We start from the raw sequence: 15,782 nt of genomic DNA, 5'->3' as shown, positions 1-15,782 counted from the left end.
AAACAGTAGCTGTGTCCAACTTTGTTAAGTCATTTGAACACTAGTATTCGAGCTGAACTGTTCAAATAAGAGCAGAATAAGTGAGCCTGTGTACTGGTTTGTTTTCTTAAAGTAGACATGGGGTGTCTTTCATAGCATCAATTGCACCCTAATTGTTTTACTTTTGTTTTTAAAATATAGCCCAATCTGTGCTTCTGGAATATTTATTCCTTTCCTCCACTAGCTTATCTCCTGACTATAACCATGAGGTTTTATGTTCTGTCTGTTGAGAACTTTAACAAGTGATTGTTGTATGGGCTAGTTCATGGTTTCATTTCTTCCTAGAACATTAGATAATCAAGTCCATCCAGCCATTTAGTGTTTTTTATTATTTTTTTACTAGATTCTTCTTGGTTTGTACTATTTTGCACAGCCACAGGTGATACTCTGCAAATGAGATTAATACTGACAACCTAATGACAGGAATTTAATATATGAAATATTTTTATACAGAATTACTTTAAAAGTGGTGGCACAGGGTACATGTAATATAATCTATATTTCTGTATACTTCATTGAAGTTGAGGCTTATGGAGCATCCAAGTTAAAGATTAGAAACATGTATCTATTAGGAACTTTTTGTCTGTCTTCCCAGACTTATTCACCAGTTTATTTGGATGCAAATAAATAATTGGCCCAATAACTACATAGGCAGTTTTCAAGTCCATCATCTAAGCACAAATCCAGTTTATTCTGTTTCAAATCATTCTAAAAATATATCCTTCTTTCTTTGGAAGTTGATAGCTCTGCATCTGTTCCAGCTGCCTCATTTTTCTCTGCCACTAACACTGATGTGAGGAGTCTCCTTGGGTTTTACAATGAGCCAACTCATAAAATAAGAGTTTCTGTAGTGGAGCGAAGACACCACAAGAGAAGATATTGTTCGTGCAAGAACTAAAAAGAAGGGAAAGCATGAGTTACAGTGAGAAACATCATGAGGAGAGTTGTATGAAAGGAGTGTAGAAACAATCTGGTCTCTTATTCTATTCATAGCTTTCTATTCTGTTTTCAGCTAATTCTGGGCATACGCACAATAATCTTCACAATCTCTTCTAATCCCAGTTCTCCTCTTAGTGATATTTTTTTCTTTATTTTATCGACAATTTGCACTGCCTCTGACTGATGATCGATGTCCAGAGTAGATGGTGAATCTGTGAAGCTTTGCCAGCTGCTTTAGATGGAGTCATTTACCTTTACAGTGAATCATGGAATTATTAAAAATAAACTGGAACCTAATAACTGCATCGAGGTGTGCATTATTCATGAAAAACTGAGATTTAAACAAAAAGAATTAAAAAAAAATAGCTATTAACTCAACTTCCACAGATACAATACACTTCTAAAGTTATACACATTTTGCAAATAATTTAGTAGAGTTTAAAAGAAGTGATATAGGTTTCAGAGGATAGTTTTTAAATATGGATTTAAATATGGATTTCGATGTGGACTTTTTGCATTTGCAAACATTCAATGTCCTTTGCGAAGGATTTTCTATCCTCACAATAAATTTTAATACCAAAATAATAATTGTATTTAATATATTTTTCTTGTATCATTCTTAAAAGGTTGTAAAGCCTCCCTAAAGAAATGCATTCTGGAAAGAAATAAATGCCAGTATCTTTAAGAAGATCACAACAGAAAAGCTTGTGAATTAAGTTTGCTCATGCATTTTGTTGATGAAAACTTACCACACCCCACCAAAGGGCATCAGCATAGCTGGAGAAACCTGTCTTTCCATCCTCATCAACTGCATCCTTCTCAGCAAGATAAACAAAATAGGATGAAAAGATTAATCCCAAGAATCCAATGTACAGTGTGGTTATGAGTTCCTATTAAAAGAGAAAGCAAAGAAGTACGTAAAGTCTACATCATATATATTCCATGGTGGTAAAACATCATAAATATGGGGGGGGTGGTTTCCATCACAGTAAAAAAATAACAATAATTTGTATTTCAAGTATGACAATTACTTCCAGTAAAACAGGTAGTTCAGGGATCTGGTTTTTATTCAAATAAGACTACCTAATTCAAGGAGAAGCCAGCATTTGTACAAAATTGTTTGAACAGCTAAACATAGGATGGGACACTTCTCCTGCTTTACATCTTGTGAATGGGAATCATTTAATTTAACTGTCCACTCAAAATACCAACTGTTAATATGTTTTAAATATAGTAAGACAGCTTTAGAAATGCACTTTATGAAAAGTATGCTAAAATAACAGCTAACAAATAATGACGATGTCTTGTCATTATGACCATACCTAAGAAATGAATTTGTGTATCTGATATTTAGATTGCTTAAAACTCAGTAATGGTGCCCTAAGAGTTTCATGTTAGGATAAGGTAAAACATCATAAACTAAAATATGCTCGGTTGGTGTAACCTCTACTTCAGCCCTGAGAAAGAAAGACTGAGGCTAGGGACTTTTGTTAAGGTGTGAGACAGTGTGCTTGTGAATGCACTTGCTTTTGATAGATTTTTGGATAAGAAAGTTGTGATGGGAAAATAGCTTATTTTAATGACTTAAGATAGTGCTTCAATAGTTAACACATATTGTATTCCTTTGTTTGTTTGGTTGGTTTTTTTTGCACATAGCCATCTTAATTATGAAACATTGTAGTACTACATCTTCATTGGAATCTTGTTAAATTTGTGACAGAGTTATTTTTCTTTCCTTGGATCTCAACCAATACTGGAATTAGAATACTCCCATGAGATACATTTAAAATTAAAGCCTGTATAAGAAGGATTGCCTCCACTTTTAAAATATGGTAGGTTTCCACAAATTTTCTGCAACATTCTACCCACACTTCTTCAGGAATTTGTGAGGGAAGGTTCAGGTATTATCCTCATATTTCCTTCAGATATTTTTTTCTTCTTTTCATTTCCATTTTAGACCTTACTGGGAATACACAGTTCTGGTAGTTGGTAAGTCCTTTCAGTAGCAGGAACTATACATACTCCTCCTCCTGCTACAGCACTAATTAAAATCTCGGTTCAGCAAGATTTTAGGCAAACTTGGCACAAAGCAAAGTTTTTTCTCTAATTATTTCATAATTACCTAAATAATGAATTTTTATAGTATTCAGTTTTGCCCATGGGTAAGTCTTTTAGCCTAAGACTTAACTTTTTGCAGGGTTGTTAGCTAAACAAAGTAGCTGAAAGAGGAAATAAAACTGTTTTTCAGTAGTTCAGATTTCTATGCTGGTTACCATTCTTATCTTTTTCTCTAACAGTAATTGTAGATACATAGTGTATGGAATACTCCTGTGTTAAATGCTGGCTTTTTGAAAAGTGGGCAGAAAAACATACTTTTCAGAAGTGTCTTATGAGATTTCTTTCAAAGAGGTTGAAATATCAACAGACCTATTCTGATTATTTCACCATTGGCACCTCTCAGATCTGGTCCTTTTTCATCTAAGGACTGAACTCTTGTTAAGTAAAGCCCAGATTCAAATGTATTTGCCTTAGACTTATTCTAAATGTCACTCCATGTTACATATGTATCAAGAGACAAAATACTATGTGATTATTTTTAACTATTAAGAACAATGGCAGCAATCTAACGCATACTGCATTTCAGAGGAAGCTCAGAAGATTTTAAAATAATATGTGCTTCAAGAAATACACAGAGTGGTGTCTAGCAATGCCAAATAGCATGAATTGATGCATGATCTCAAAGCAAAGAGGAATTTGCAGAAATCCAGCCTTAAAACTTCACATTGATATGAATTTTTATTGGGTAAGAGCTTAAGAATAAAGATTGCTGCCCAATACAAATGTCCATTCTCAGCAAGGGAATTTCAGATACATCTATGCAAAGGAAACAGAAGAAAGAACAAAAAATAAATATGCAAAAAGGTAAACTTGAATATTTGAGAGACTTGAGTCAACAGTGTTTGGTTTTTTTAACTTAGACAGATTTCTATTTTCAGTTACAATAAGGACCACACAATATGTAATTTGACACTTAGGAAAAATAAATCAGATCCCCAAATCCACAGCTTATCAGTAACTCCCTCTTCACAAAGCAAAGTGAGGAATAAGTAAAGCTAATTGAAAGGCTTACAAGCTGGAGCTGGACTGGCTAACACAGTTTTTCAGTTACCCACATGATTTTTCCATGTCTTTCCATCACCACATGTGAAATTGACTCACGTTTTGTTGCTTTTGGCGAGAAATGCTTATAAAAGCTCAACCTGCTGAAAATAGAAGAGCATCCTAGCCAAAATGGGCCTGAGTGAGCTAATACAGCTATATGTAAAATTCAAAAACACATGGAAATAATTGATGACAACTTTAGTAAGCTCTTCTGGGCCTACAGAGGTTAACGTGCTTATTATTTTCACAGGTCACAAAGGTGAATTTCTCGCATTGTTGAAGTCTTTAAGGGTTTAGGGTCCCATATTTCTGAAAGAGTGAAAAACTCAACAAATAAATGAGGACCTTGTACTCTGCCTGTAAAGAAAAAGCAGCTGAAGTGGTTTTGTTTTGGGGTTTTTTTGAAACAAAAATTTCTTTAAGAGACTGGACAGGAATAAAGGTTCCATTTTCCCTTCCACTTGGTACGATGCTAGGGTTTCAGCTACACTTGTCCAATGTCAATACAGAACTGCGTGTTTAATTTCTTTTTTATTAATGTGTTAGTGGGTGATCTGCTTTGACAAGTACTACAGATCTGTAGAGTTTTATATATCATCATAATCACTTCTTTGGATTAGCAGAAATTCAGGTGCATTTATTCATAAATTCACCTCTCCAAGAGTATTTTTTTTTCCTTTTAAATCACTGAACTTATTTATGTTTGTGACACTTAAGACTTAAGTGTTATATTTTGGGGGTGGCATTTCCAGAATCTTGACTAAAATTCTGAACACCTACAGGAAGAAATTCTCTCTAACACCTCTGTCAGTAAGGTTAGCACATGTTGAGAAAGTATATTTGGATACCAGCTCTGCCCTATCTAGATATTCAGGCAATGCAACCATAATAAATGAAGACCACACAGACTTGGAGGATTAAAAGTCATCCTGTCATACTGGATGAAAGCAGTCTTTATATTAGAGCACTTCAGCATGCATCAATGCTGCACAGCCATCGTGACATAGAATTCCCAAAAGTACTGGGGTGGGGGGAATAAAGGAAATAAAAGTAACTTTTAATATTAAATTAATATTTTGGATTATGTACTTCTCATTTGCTGGCCCAGAACAACTATTTTCTAAATTGCAAATGAAGCAATGTCTGTGTGGAAAGCTATAACTATTTGTCAATATCTGGAGAATAAATCTACACTCATAGAGAATCACCCTTACAAGTGTGATGTAAATACTCATAGAACAGTATTACCCATCCACAGTACATTCTGACTTGCAAGATTTAAGGCCAATAATAAAAGTTGATTATTACATTCATAAAGCTAAGTCAGCTTTTCTTCAATAGATTCCATGAAGCCCCCAAAAGACCCTTTCATCTAGAATTTTTCTGAAGCTTGCACTAAAACGTGTAAGTTTTTCCTGCTTGATGACCTTCTATACAGAGTAACTGTTTCAAGATTTAGTGGACATACAACTATTCAGGGCCAAGTTTACCTCTGAGACTACAGCTTTGAAAAAGTAACTTTTCTTGCATATTATCATAACATAGTTAGTATTTTTTATTTATGGAATGAATTAGAAAAATCCTTTTTCAGTCAGTGAAAATAGGATGATATAAATAATTGATTTGTTCCATCAAGGCTTTTCCACTTCTATTTATCTTTCCACAGAACACCAAAGCTGGGAAAACATCTGTGAAGACAGTGGACAGTATTTGCAATATGAAAGGCAGCCCACATAACTGCATTTAATAAATTATATTGAAGGATAACATCAAAGAGCACAACAGTTAACTTAAAAAAAATACTGATGCTGATACCCTGTTAGCCACCGACCTGAAGTACAGAATAGTGCTCCCATTTTAAAAATAGAAAGGAACACATGATCGACTTTTAAAATATTTTTGTTCTTGCAAAGGTAAATGTTATTTTGAATCAGACTGTGATTTGAAGGCCATGAAAAAAAATATACTGAAGTAAACAAAATACTGGGTGTCTTTAAAGATCTAGTACCTGACGATGTATGAAAACAACTGATCCTAATAGTCGCCAGGTGCCACCCTGTCGATCTACATGAAGCATACGAAGTATCTGGAGAAACCGTATCCCCCTGTAAGAAAAACAGGACATTAAAAAAACTAATAAATGAGGAAAACAGTGCTCTATCTATACATGGTTGACTATGTTCACCAAAATACTGCTGTATCAGAGAACTGTGATGGCATTGCCGCTGGCTAGGGTTGCATCTTAGGCTTCAGGCCTCTTAGTAGACTGTATGCTTAAACCACACTTCATTATATTCAAATATATTCAGAAATATTGACGAGGACAACAAGTTATAAGAAAAAAGAAAATCCTCTAAAATATATTTCAAACTCAGAGGAAACTTGCATATTTTACTTAATTATGACTCTGAAATACTTCCTTTCTGAGCAAAGTCAGTGCTTTGAGCTTTGCTAACAAAAATATGAGCAAACTTTTTTCTCTATTTGCCAAACACAGAATGTGAATCAAACATGGTATTACTGAAGTCCTTTTTGTGTAAGCTTTAGAAAACCTCTAATTGGAAATACTTACATTCCTATGTGATTTTAGGACAATAACTGAATAATAAACTCCAAATATTTTAAGCGAAAGAAAAATAACTATCTATATGTTTTTTAGCTGAATGTTGTTCAATGGAAACATATATTTCTAGTCACCCTTTTGACAATGAACTTTGTTTTCCTACACCAATCTTACTGTCCTATCACTGAAACAAAAGAGTGAAGGGTGGGAAAGGATGAATGTTGAATTTACCTATGTGAATTTTTACTAGAAGTAGTTTTATCTCTTTTTATCTATCCTTAAAATTTTCTGTTGTCGTTATTGTTATTTTTTTAATTCAATCTTCTTATTTCAGTTCCACTGAGGCTGCATTTTTCTGTGTTACACCAGCAGGCAGGAAACTCAGCATGGGGCCATCCTCAATCATTGTTCTTATTCAGAATGTGAAGTCATACTGTCTTCTGAAAGGCCCAACTTTTCCTTTACTCAGAAGCAGGTTCTCTGAGCTTTCACAGTTGATGGTCAAATTATGAAATGCTTGTCATTCTTTTGGAAAGAACACAAGCATTCTGAGTATCAAATCACATATCAGTGACTGGGCATATGGACACCATGGTTGGTTTTACTTTTTTGCTATGACATTGAAATAATGATCAATTAAATATATTATAAATATAAATATTATAATAATATATAAATATATATTATAAATATAAATGTCATAGCTGGAAACTATGAAATATCCACTTAACACCTGTTAATGAGTCCAAGAACAATTACAAGACTACCAAATACATGAGAACCAATAGAGTTACATGACACTAAGCTGGGTGAAAGTGTCGATTTGCTGGAGGGTAGGGAGGCTCTGCAAAGGGATCTGAACAGGCTGGACCGCTGGGCTGAGTCCAATGGCATGAGGTTTAACAAGGCCAAATGCCGGGTCCTGCACTTGGGGCACAACAACCCTATGCAGTGCTACAGACTAGGAGAAGTCTGTCTAGAAAGCTGCCTGGAGGAGAGGGACCTGGGGGTGTTGGTTGACAGCCGACTGAACATGAGCCAGCAGTGTGCCCAGGTGGCCAAGAAGGCCAATGGCATCTTGGCTTGTATCAGAAACGGTGTGACCAGCAGGTCCAGGGAGGTTATTCTCCCTCTGTACTCGGCACTGGTGAGACCGCTCCTCGAATCCTGTGTTCAGTTCTGGGCCCCTCACCACAAGAAAGATGTTGAGGCTCTGGAGCGAGTCCAGAGAAGAGCAACAAAGCTGGTGAAGGGGCTGGAGAACAAGTCTTATGAGGAACGGCTGAGAGAGCTGGGGTTGTTTAGCCTGGAGAAGAGGAGGCTGAGGGGAGACCTCATTGCTCTTTATAACTATCTGAAAGGAGGTTGTAGAGAGGAGGGTGATGGCCTCTTCTCCCAAGTGACAGGGGACAGGACAAGAGGGAATGGCCTCAAGCTCTGCCAGGGGAGATTTAGGCTGGACATTAGGAAAAAATTTTTCACAGAAAGGGTCATTGGGCACTGGAACAGGCTGCCCAGGGAGGTGGTTGAGTCACCTTCCCTGGAGGTGTTTAAGGCACGGGTGGATGAGGTGCTAAGGGGCATGGTTTAGTGTTTGATAGGAATGGTTGGACTCGATGATCCGGTTGGTCTCTTCCAACCTGGTGATTCTATGCTTCTATGATTCTATGATTTGTTGCTTATATCAGGACAGGAGAGAGTTATATGTAGCTCCCCTGTACAATTATTAGACACACCTCTTAATGTCTCACCTCTTAATGACCCACTGGAAGTTCTTGATTTTCCTGGTTTTTTTATCTGAGATGGTTATGTCTATGTTACTGCCAAGTGCTGACATGCATGTTATAGTTTGTCAGTTTTACAAATAAAGATTTAAGAAACAAGATAGTGAACAAGAAACTCCAGATATGCAGCCTCTGAAAAACCAAAACCTATTTCCTCTGAAAACAGAAAATATATTGGCTGGAAAGAAGACCAATTTTATCAATTTGGTAAACTTAAAACTGTAAAGATAAAAATCTGTAGGACTCTACTGTGAACTCTGCAGTGCTACTAGATCTCAGTTTCACTGGTTGAAAAAGCCAACCTGTCATACCTGGTGGGTTTGGAGCCTGCAACTTCATTCTACAAGAAATCAACCTAAAATGTGTGACCCATGGTTTCTGGGATTGCTGGGACTTAGGGAAGGTCCAAAGAGGACCGTAGGAGTATATCTCAAAAGCAACAAAAGCAAAGGTAAGCATGTGAGATTCATTCCTTCTTAATTCAAAAGCAGCACCTATAATCACAGTTCTAATGAAACTTGATGGGACTAAGACTTGCCTGATCCAGACAGGTTTTCAGTGGGACAATAACAACATTGCAGAGATATGGGTTAAGTTTCTCTGGCAGCATTCTGAGCTGTATGACACTGGCTGTATAATTTAACAGTAGGAAAGGCTGCACTGAGCCCAAAGCTACCTGGATTCATATATAAACATACAGTGGGCTTTTTCTTTACAGTTCTTCCTACATGTCTACTTAAATTAAGCAAAATCTTTGGAATTTTCACATTCATCCTCCTCTTCTCCTGTATGAGTTTATAAATGACATGCATGTTGCCTGTATGAGTCTTTATCATCATGTAAAGATTAATGTTCTGCAGTAAAACTTACCTTAAAAATACTTTATACATGTAGTTCCCTCCAGTGTTTGTCTACACAGGTACACAGTTTAGACAGTACTGTACTTTCTCACTTCCAAGTGATTAGACTGCATTGGAAATTAGAGGCTTGTAACAGAACAGAACATGCAGCACATTTTGCAAGTTAAGCTAGAAGAAGTGGGAAGTACACCTCCTCTGCTTATCATTCCTTTCTTCTATTCACACACTTTACTTCCCAAAACAAGCTTGCAGTATTTGATGCAAGCTGAACAAACACTGTAGACATCAAGTGTTTCTGGTTCATGTATGGCAGGAGTTACTTGTGCCAAAAAAAATCCACTAGAACATGATTACTCTTTAAACAAAGTAATTATTTGTACTCAAATAGTAGTGAGTTGAGTTCTGTCTAGATTGCTTCTTACATAACCCAATGTTCCGTAATTATCTTTTGTCTCAAAAAGAGATCTCTTTGATGTTTTATTTATGACATGGTGTTGCTTTATTTTTTTTCCTCTTCACTTCAACATTCCCAACATTTTTCATATGCCTTGTTTCTGCACTCTTGTTTCCCAACCAGTGACGAAGCAAAATAACACAGTCTTCTGCTGTCAAGTGTTTCGATATAAAAACTTTCCCCTTATTAGAAATATTACATGTCCATCTAATTTGGAAATTGGGAGATTAGATATACATCTAATATAACTCTGCAGTTGTGAAGAGCTACAGTCACTAGAAGAACATACCTAATTGCAGAGGTGGCAAACACCTGTCCATTAGATCCTATGCTCAGAACAATAATTGAGGCTACTACCACAATTAGATCTGTAAAAAAAAAAAAAAGTATTAAATGTTAGCTCTCAGCACTGAAACACACAACAAACTGACTGAGGAAAGGACTTCAAAAAAAGAAATTAAGTTAGCTGAAATCTGGTGGGCAGTAAGTTAATATAATAGTTTCATATCAAAAAAACCAACTACTGCAGTTTCTTCCATGATTGAATTAATGGAAATGTTAAAGACCCTGCAACTTGCTACAAAAGCAACAAAGGTAAAAGCATGTGTACACCCTAGAAATGAATCCACGTTTTGGCTCAGGGCTCTTGATTTAAGAGGGAAAGTAAGGGTTTGCTTCAATCAATAATGGAATGCATAAAGTCAAGTATCACATGCGGACACACACACACACACTTAGTTTAAACAATTGTATCAAAGCTATAAAGCCAAGCTTTCAAAGTTTAGGAACTGTCAGAAAGAGATTGCCTAAGAGGAATCATTGTTGTTGGTTACTTTGTGATAATCATATGAAAAAACAATTGTTTCCAGAGTTGCATTTTTTCTACAGTTTACACAGTTCCAGCATTATACAATTCAAATGATGAATTGTTTTCACAGTGCCAACATCCCTTATTTTCTTTTACCCTAGTTCAGTGAAAGGTCTATTGCTTTTGGTTATTGAACCCTACTCTAACATTTTGAGAAGACATTTTTCAATTTCCTCATAGGTATTTCTGTGGTAATCCTCTTTAGAGCATCTAAATGCTTCACTTTCAAATTCTAACCAGAAAATAAAGGATAATGTTATAAATGGGTGGCAAATATACACAGAATGAGGAAAAGTTTTGGAAAATTTTCCTTGCCAGTTCTAAACAAGCGGTACTTTATTCTTCAGAGAACTTAACATTATACAGCTCTTAAGAAAAAAAAGGGGAAAAGACCCCAAAACAACACAAAAACCAGTGTCTGCTTACTTCACTTGCAGCTGTGACAGCTCAAAACCTCTATAACCCAACTTCAAAGTCTTCATCTGGACATCCAGAAAATGAGGCACACTTGTGAAAACTAATTTAAATAACTACAACAGAGTTTCTGAGTGATGCCCAGGCAAGATGCAGGATACAATCCAACTTCAGAAGCAACAACAGTTTCCTTTAACAAGGGTAACTTTTTTCCTCTCCTTTAAACATTCCTTTAAACATTCTCCTGCCTCATTCACTGCTATGTAGTTGCTGAAAGAAATATTGCAGCAGTTCTAAACCCAACAGTTTCCTTCACCCTCTGACTTGGATTAATTTCCAGTAACAGTCTGATTTTTACTGTAAAAGTAGGATTCCTCACAAAGGGATAGCACTCAATCAATTTAAAGACTGTCCTAAAATAATTGTACATTTATGAAGATGAAAATAAATATAGAGAGGGATAAGTTAAGACTATAGAAAGAGCTTTGATTTTGAGCTAATCTAACTTTTGAGCATCTGACCTTCCAATTTTTTTATGCTCTTCCTTTATCACATATATATGTGAATATACATTTGTAAACACTCAGAATTTAGGGAGGGTTTTCTTCCCATCACATCATAATATAGATCTTTGCCCTCAAGCAGATGATGCACTTGATGCCCTTACTGAATCATCAGACATAAAAATATCCATCCAATGAACAGCACTGAAGGCGGAAAAGACCTCAGTTAGGTAATTAGTTTCAATCAGGCAGTGACAGTAACAGATTTTTCATCTGTACTTTCCACTTTTCTGAAAGTGTGTTCTACATGGCAGAGGTATTTCCTTTTTTCACCCAGACACATTCTTCTTTGTGGCCAGCAGGTCAACGGAGGTGATTCTGCACGTCTATTCCTCTCTTGTTAGACCTTATCTGGGGTACTGTGTCCAGTTCTGGAATCCTCAACACAAGGAGGATATGGAACTGTTGGAATGGATCCAGAGGAGGGCTACAAATATGAGGAAAGACTGAGAGAGTTGGGCTTGTTCAGTATGGAGAAGAGAAGGCTCTGAGGAGATCTCATAGCAACCTTCCAGTACCTGAAAGGGGCCTATGAGAAAGCTGGGGAGGGACTTTTTTACAAAGGCTTGTAGTGATAGGACGAGGGGGAATGGGTATAAACTGGAGAGAGGCAGATTTAGGGTAGGCATAAGGAAGAATTTCTTAACTATGAGAGTGGTGAGGCACTGGAACTGGCAGCTGTGGCTGCCCCACCCCTGGCGGTGTTCAAGGCCAGGTTGGATGGGGCATTGGGCAGCCTGTTCTGGTTGGAGGTGTTCCTGCCCATTGCAAAGGGTTGGAATCACATTGTCTTTAAGGTCTCTTCCAACCCAAACTATTCTATGATTCTATTTCTGCTTCTCTATTCCTCAATTTCATTCCAGTTTCCAGTCTTCAGGCTTCTCATATTAATCCCTGTTTACTGGTACAAAGTCCTAATTTACACTCTAGTTCTTCAGCATATCTTTCTGCCCTTACAGTGCCAACTTTCAATCCCCTACAACTTCTATTTTCAGCCCCTACAATGTTCAACCTCCTGCTTGCTTGTCAGTCTCTATACATACTTCTCCCTTACATCAGCATTCATCCTCCTTCCATTTCACTGAGCTTGTATGTCCCAGTCCATTCCTCCTACCTCATTACTTCACCTTGGCATTTGAGCCTGATATTATATTTTCCCTTTCCACGTGTCCCGGGCAGTTTCAGGAAGAGCACTACAAAACCAAAATCAACAGATTTTCCACTTCAAGCTCCAGCAGTGCTGCTCAGAGAAACACGAAATTTGAATTGTGCAGCTCACTGCAGATTGAATCCTTGAAGAATATAAAAGCACTCACTAGCAGTGTGTTTTAAGCATAACAAGCTACCAATTTTTCAGAGGCTTTTTAGTCAGCCAGCTTGGAGTTGATTTTGAGTGACAAACAAAAACCTATTTTCTTATTAAGTTTCAGGTATCTGCTTCAAAGTGTGGGATTATCAGTGCTTCTTTATTAAAAAAAAAATCACCACAACTACCTTTTTCAAGAACAGCTTAAATATTTTGCATGAAATGTTTACATAAGAATCAAACTAAAGCAAACACTTGGCATGGAAAATATTAGGCTAAAGAACCAATGTCTGTTTAAATAACTTTTTCAACTCTAACAAGCATTATTATTTAGACTAGCATTACATTAGTATTTACGTTAGTTTTTAAAATGAAAGAGTCAGGAAGCTTTGGTAATTCTAAAAATTGAATTCCAGTAATTTATGAACACTGATCTGTGGACATGTTTCTCAAACTTTCTACTTTACTTACGTGTTTGCAAACATGTCTGCTTATACAGGAGGTGCAGAGAGACAAAAATGACAACGTGTCTTCTATACAATATACGCAATACTTATATAGATGACAGGCCTATATATCTCACAATCCCAGCAGTTTAGTATGTTTAGTACATAAAAGCCTAATTAGGCTAGGATTTTCAGAAGCATTTCGCTCCTAACCTAACCCTACAGAAACACTTGACATTTTAGATGAAATTTTAAAAGAACATTCAAGAAAAAGTGTGTCCTATGTTAAAATTTTCCTTCCCCAGTTATAGACGTTGCATGTCAACATGCTGTTTTATGCAGCATGGAATGCAATAACATTATAAAAATTTAGAAAAGAAACCAATAACTAGGCTTGACTTCTCAATCTCTTTCTGGTAATAGGCACAAAAATAATTTTTATTTATGATTAAGGAGGGGAAAAAAAGGAAAGAGAATAGGAGAAACTAAAGGAGTTAAAAATTGCTACCCAAGTAGAACTTCCTAAGAATCAATCCAAATTTTAATGTGGACAAAAAATGTAACAAGTCTCTCTGATATCAGACATTTCAATGATATTTTCTGATTTTCAAAATAAATACTTCTCTCCCAATGCAAATGTAAAATGAACACCTACTATTTTACATTCTGTTCTAAACCTTTAACTTATTTTTCTTATGTTTTTATTTTATTCTTGTTGATTTGAATATGATAGGATGTCAGTATGATTCTACCACTAGTGGCAAATGTACTTCTAAAGTTTAGCTATCTGGATTAGTGCAAACACAGTTCTACCTGCATTTCATATGTAAAAACAAATCCTGACTTTAAATGTCTTGTGTTCTTAGGGGAATTTTAAATGTAAAAACAGTACTGATACCTTTGAATGCCCAACCAGCACTAGTCATTCTTAGCTTTACTTAAAAAAAACACTGTACTTTCTCCAAAGGCTACATGAACAGAAAAGCTTACCTTGGTGGATAAACAATACCAGTTCAGAGAACCACTATCAGGTTGAAATCACAGTTTAATAGAACTGCTGCATATCCTCATGTACCTCTGTCCTCTAATATATCTACCTAAGAAGCAGTTCTTATTTGAAAAAGAAGTCAAGAATGTGATTTCCTAATCACAAAAAAGAAAAAGTTACCCATAACCTTCATGGTTCAATCATGAAACAGCTGAAGAATTTGTTTTTATGTAATGAAACACTTCTTTCTCAATAACCCAAAATTGAGTACAGTATCTTATCACATTATTCACTACCGACATCCAGATGTATAATACGTTATATGAATATGTTGCTTCCTGAGTTTTTGTATCAAGATTCATAAAGTCACAGATGGTTAAGGAAAGACCAGCTCATTCTCTCTCCTTTTTACCTCTCCCTCTTTGCTCTGTTTAAAACTCAATGAGTTGATGTTTGAGTAACATAAAATTCACACCTCTACAGGAGTCTACACAAAATCACAGGCTTAAAACAGAAATAATGATTTTATGGTCTACCTTAATTTTGTCCAAACATCACCTTTTATTAATCCCTCACTGTTCCTCAGGTTCTATGAGTCACCTTCCCTGCTAAACTCACTCCTACTTCAGAGATGCTACCCAAAATAGTCCCTTGAACCATCTAAAATGGCTTAACTTTAGTATTGCCCAGGGGGATTTTTCCTGAAATACGGTTCACACATTTCCATGGTATTCCCAATTTCTACTCACCTTTGTGTTTGCTTTCTACAGCAGACCTTAGAAAAAATTACTGTGTTCAAAATCTTGACAATTTTCTCCATTTACACAAGCGAATTTAGTAAACATTTCTTCACTTTACAGTTTTGCCTTTTGCAAGCTGATGTCTGCCTGTGTCTCACAGACACATTTTAAATGTTCAGTACTAGGAATCCAAAAGAAGAAATAATTGCATAGATTCACAAATCAGATAAATACTTGAGTGATAGACACAGCTCAGAACTCCAAGATGGTCTTGGCAATAGTTGACAACTTTATTTTAAAATGGATTATAACAGCAAAATTAAGGAAAAAAAAAAGTTTAAATCTTACCGATAATTGATATTGGCTTTCTGGCAAACCTTATTCTTCCCTGGAAGCCAACATACTTACTCCTGCAGCCTGCAGACCACAATCGGACCACATATTCAGCGCCAAAAAACACAACCAGAACTATTTCCTATCAGAATTAAAAGGACAAAATATCAGAATTTTTTTCCATAAAAGACAGACTACAGTTTGTATATCTAATTTGTTCCCATGCCTCATAGAATCATAGAATCATAGAATCATAGAATCATAGAATCATAGAATCATAGAATAGTTTGGGTTGGAAGGGACCTTGAAGATCATCTAGTTCC

At 36.1% G+C, this 15,782-nt stretch overlaps 1 protein-coding gene across 2 annotated transcripts in view; it reads right to left on the bottom strand.

The window, feature by feature from the left end:
- LOC138724210 (potassium voltage-gated channel subfamily KQT member 1-like) overlaps positions 1–15,782 on the bottom strand; it is a 490,232-nt gene that overhangs the window by 437,716 nt on the left and 36,734 nt on the right. For both annotated transcript variants that reach the window (XM_069864071.1, XM_069864079.1), the window contains exons 4-7: positions 15,475–15,601; positions 10,091–10,169; positions 6,149–6,245; positions 1,728–1,868 (exon numbers count right to left, since the gene is read on the bottom strand). In XM_069864071.1, coding sequence (XP_069720172.1) covers positions 1,728–1,868; positions 6,149–6,245; positions 10,091–10,169; positions 15,475–15,601 — 444 coding nt within the window. The remainder of the gene's footprint in view (positions 1–1,727; positions 1,869–6,148; positions 6,246–10,090; positions 10,170–15,474; positions 15,602–15,782) is intronic.

Source organism: Phaenicophaeus curvirostris, chromosome 1, assembly GCF_032191515.1.
Source record: "Phaenicophaeus curvirostris isolate KB17595 chromosome 1, BPBGC_Pcur_1.0, whole genome shotgun sequence".
NCBI classification, from domain to species: Eukaryota; Metazoa; Chordata; class Aves; order Cuculiformes; family Cuculidae; genus Phaenicophaeus; species Phaenicophaeus curvirostris.
This window is presented reverse-complemented; position numbering and strand designations above follow the sequence as displayed.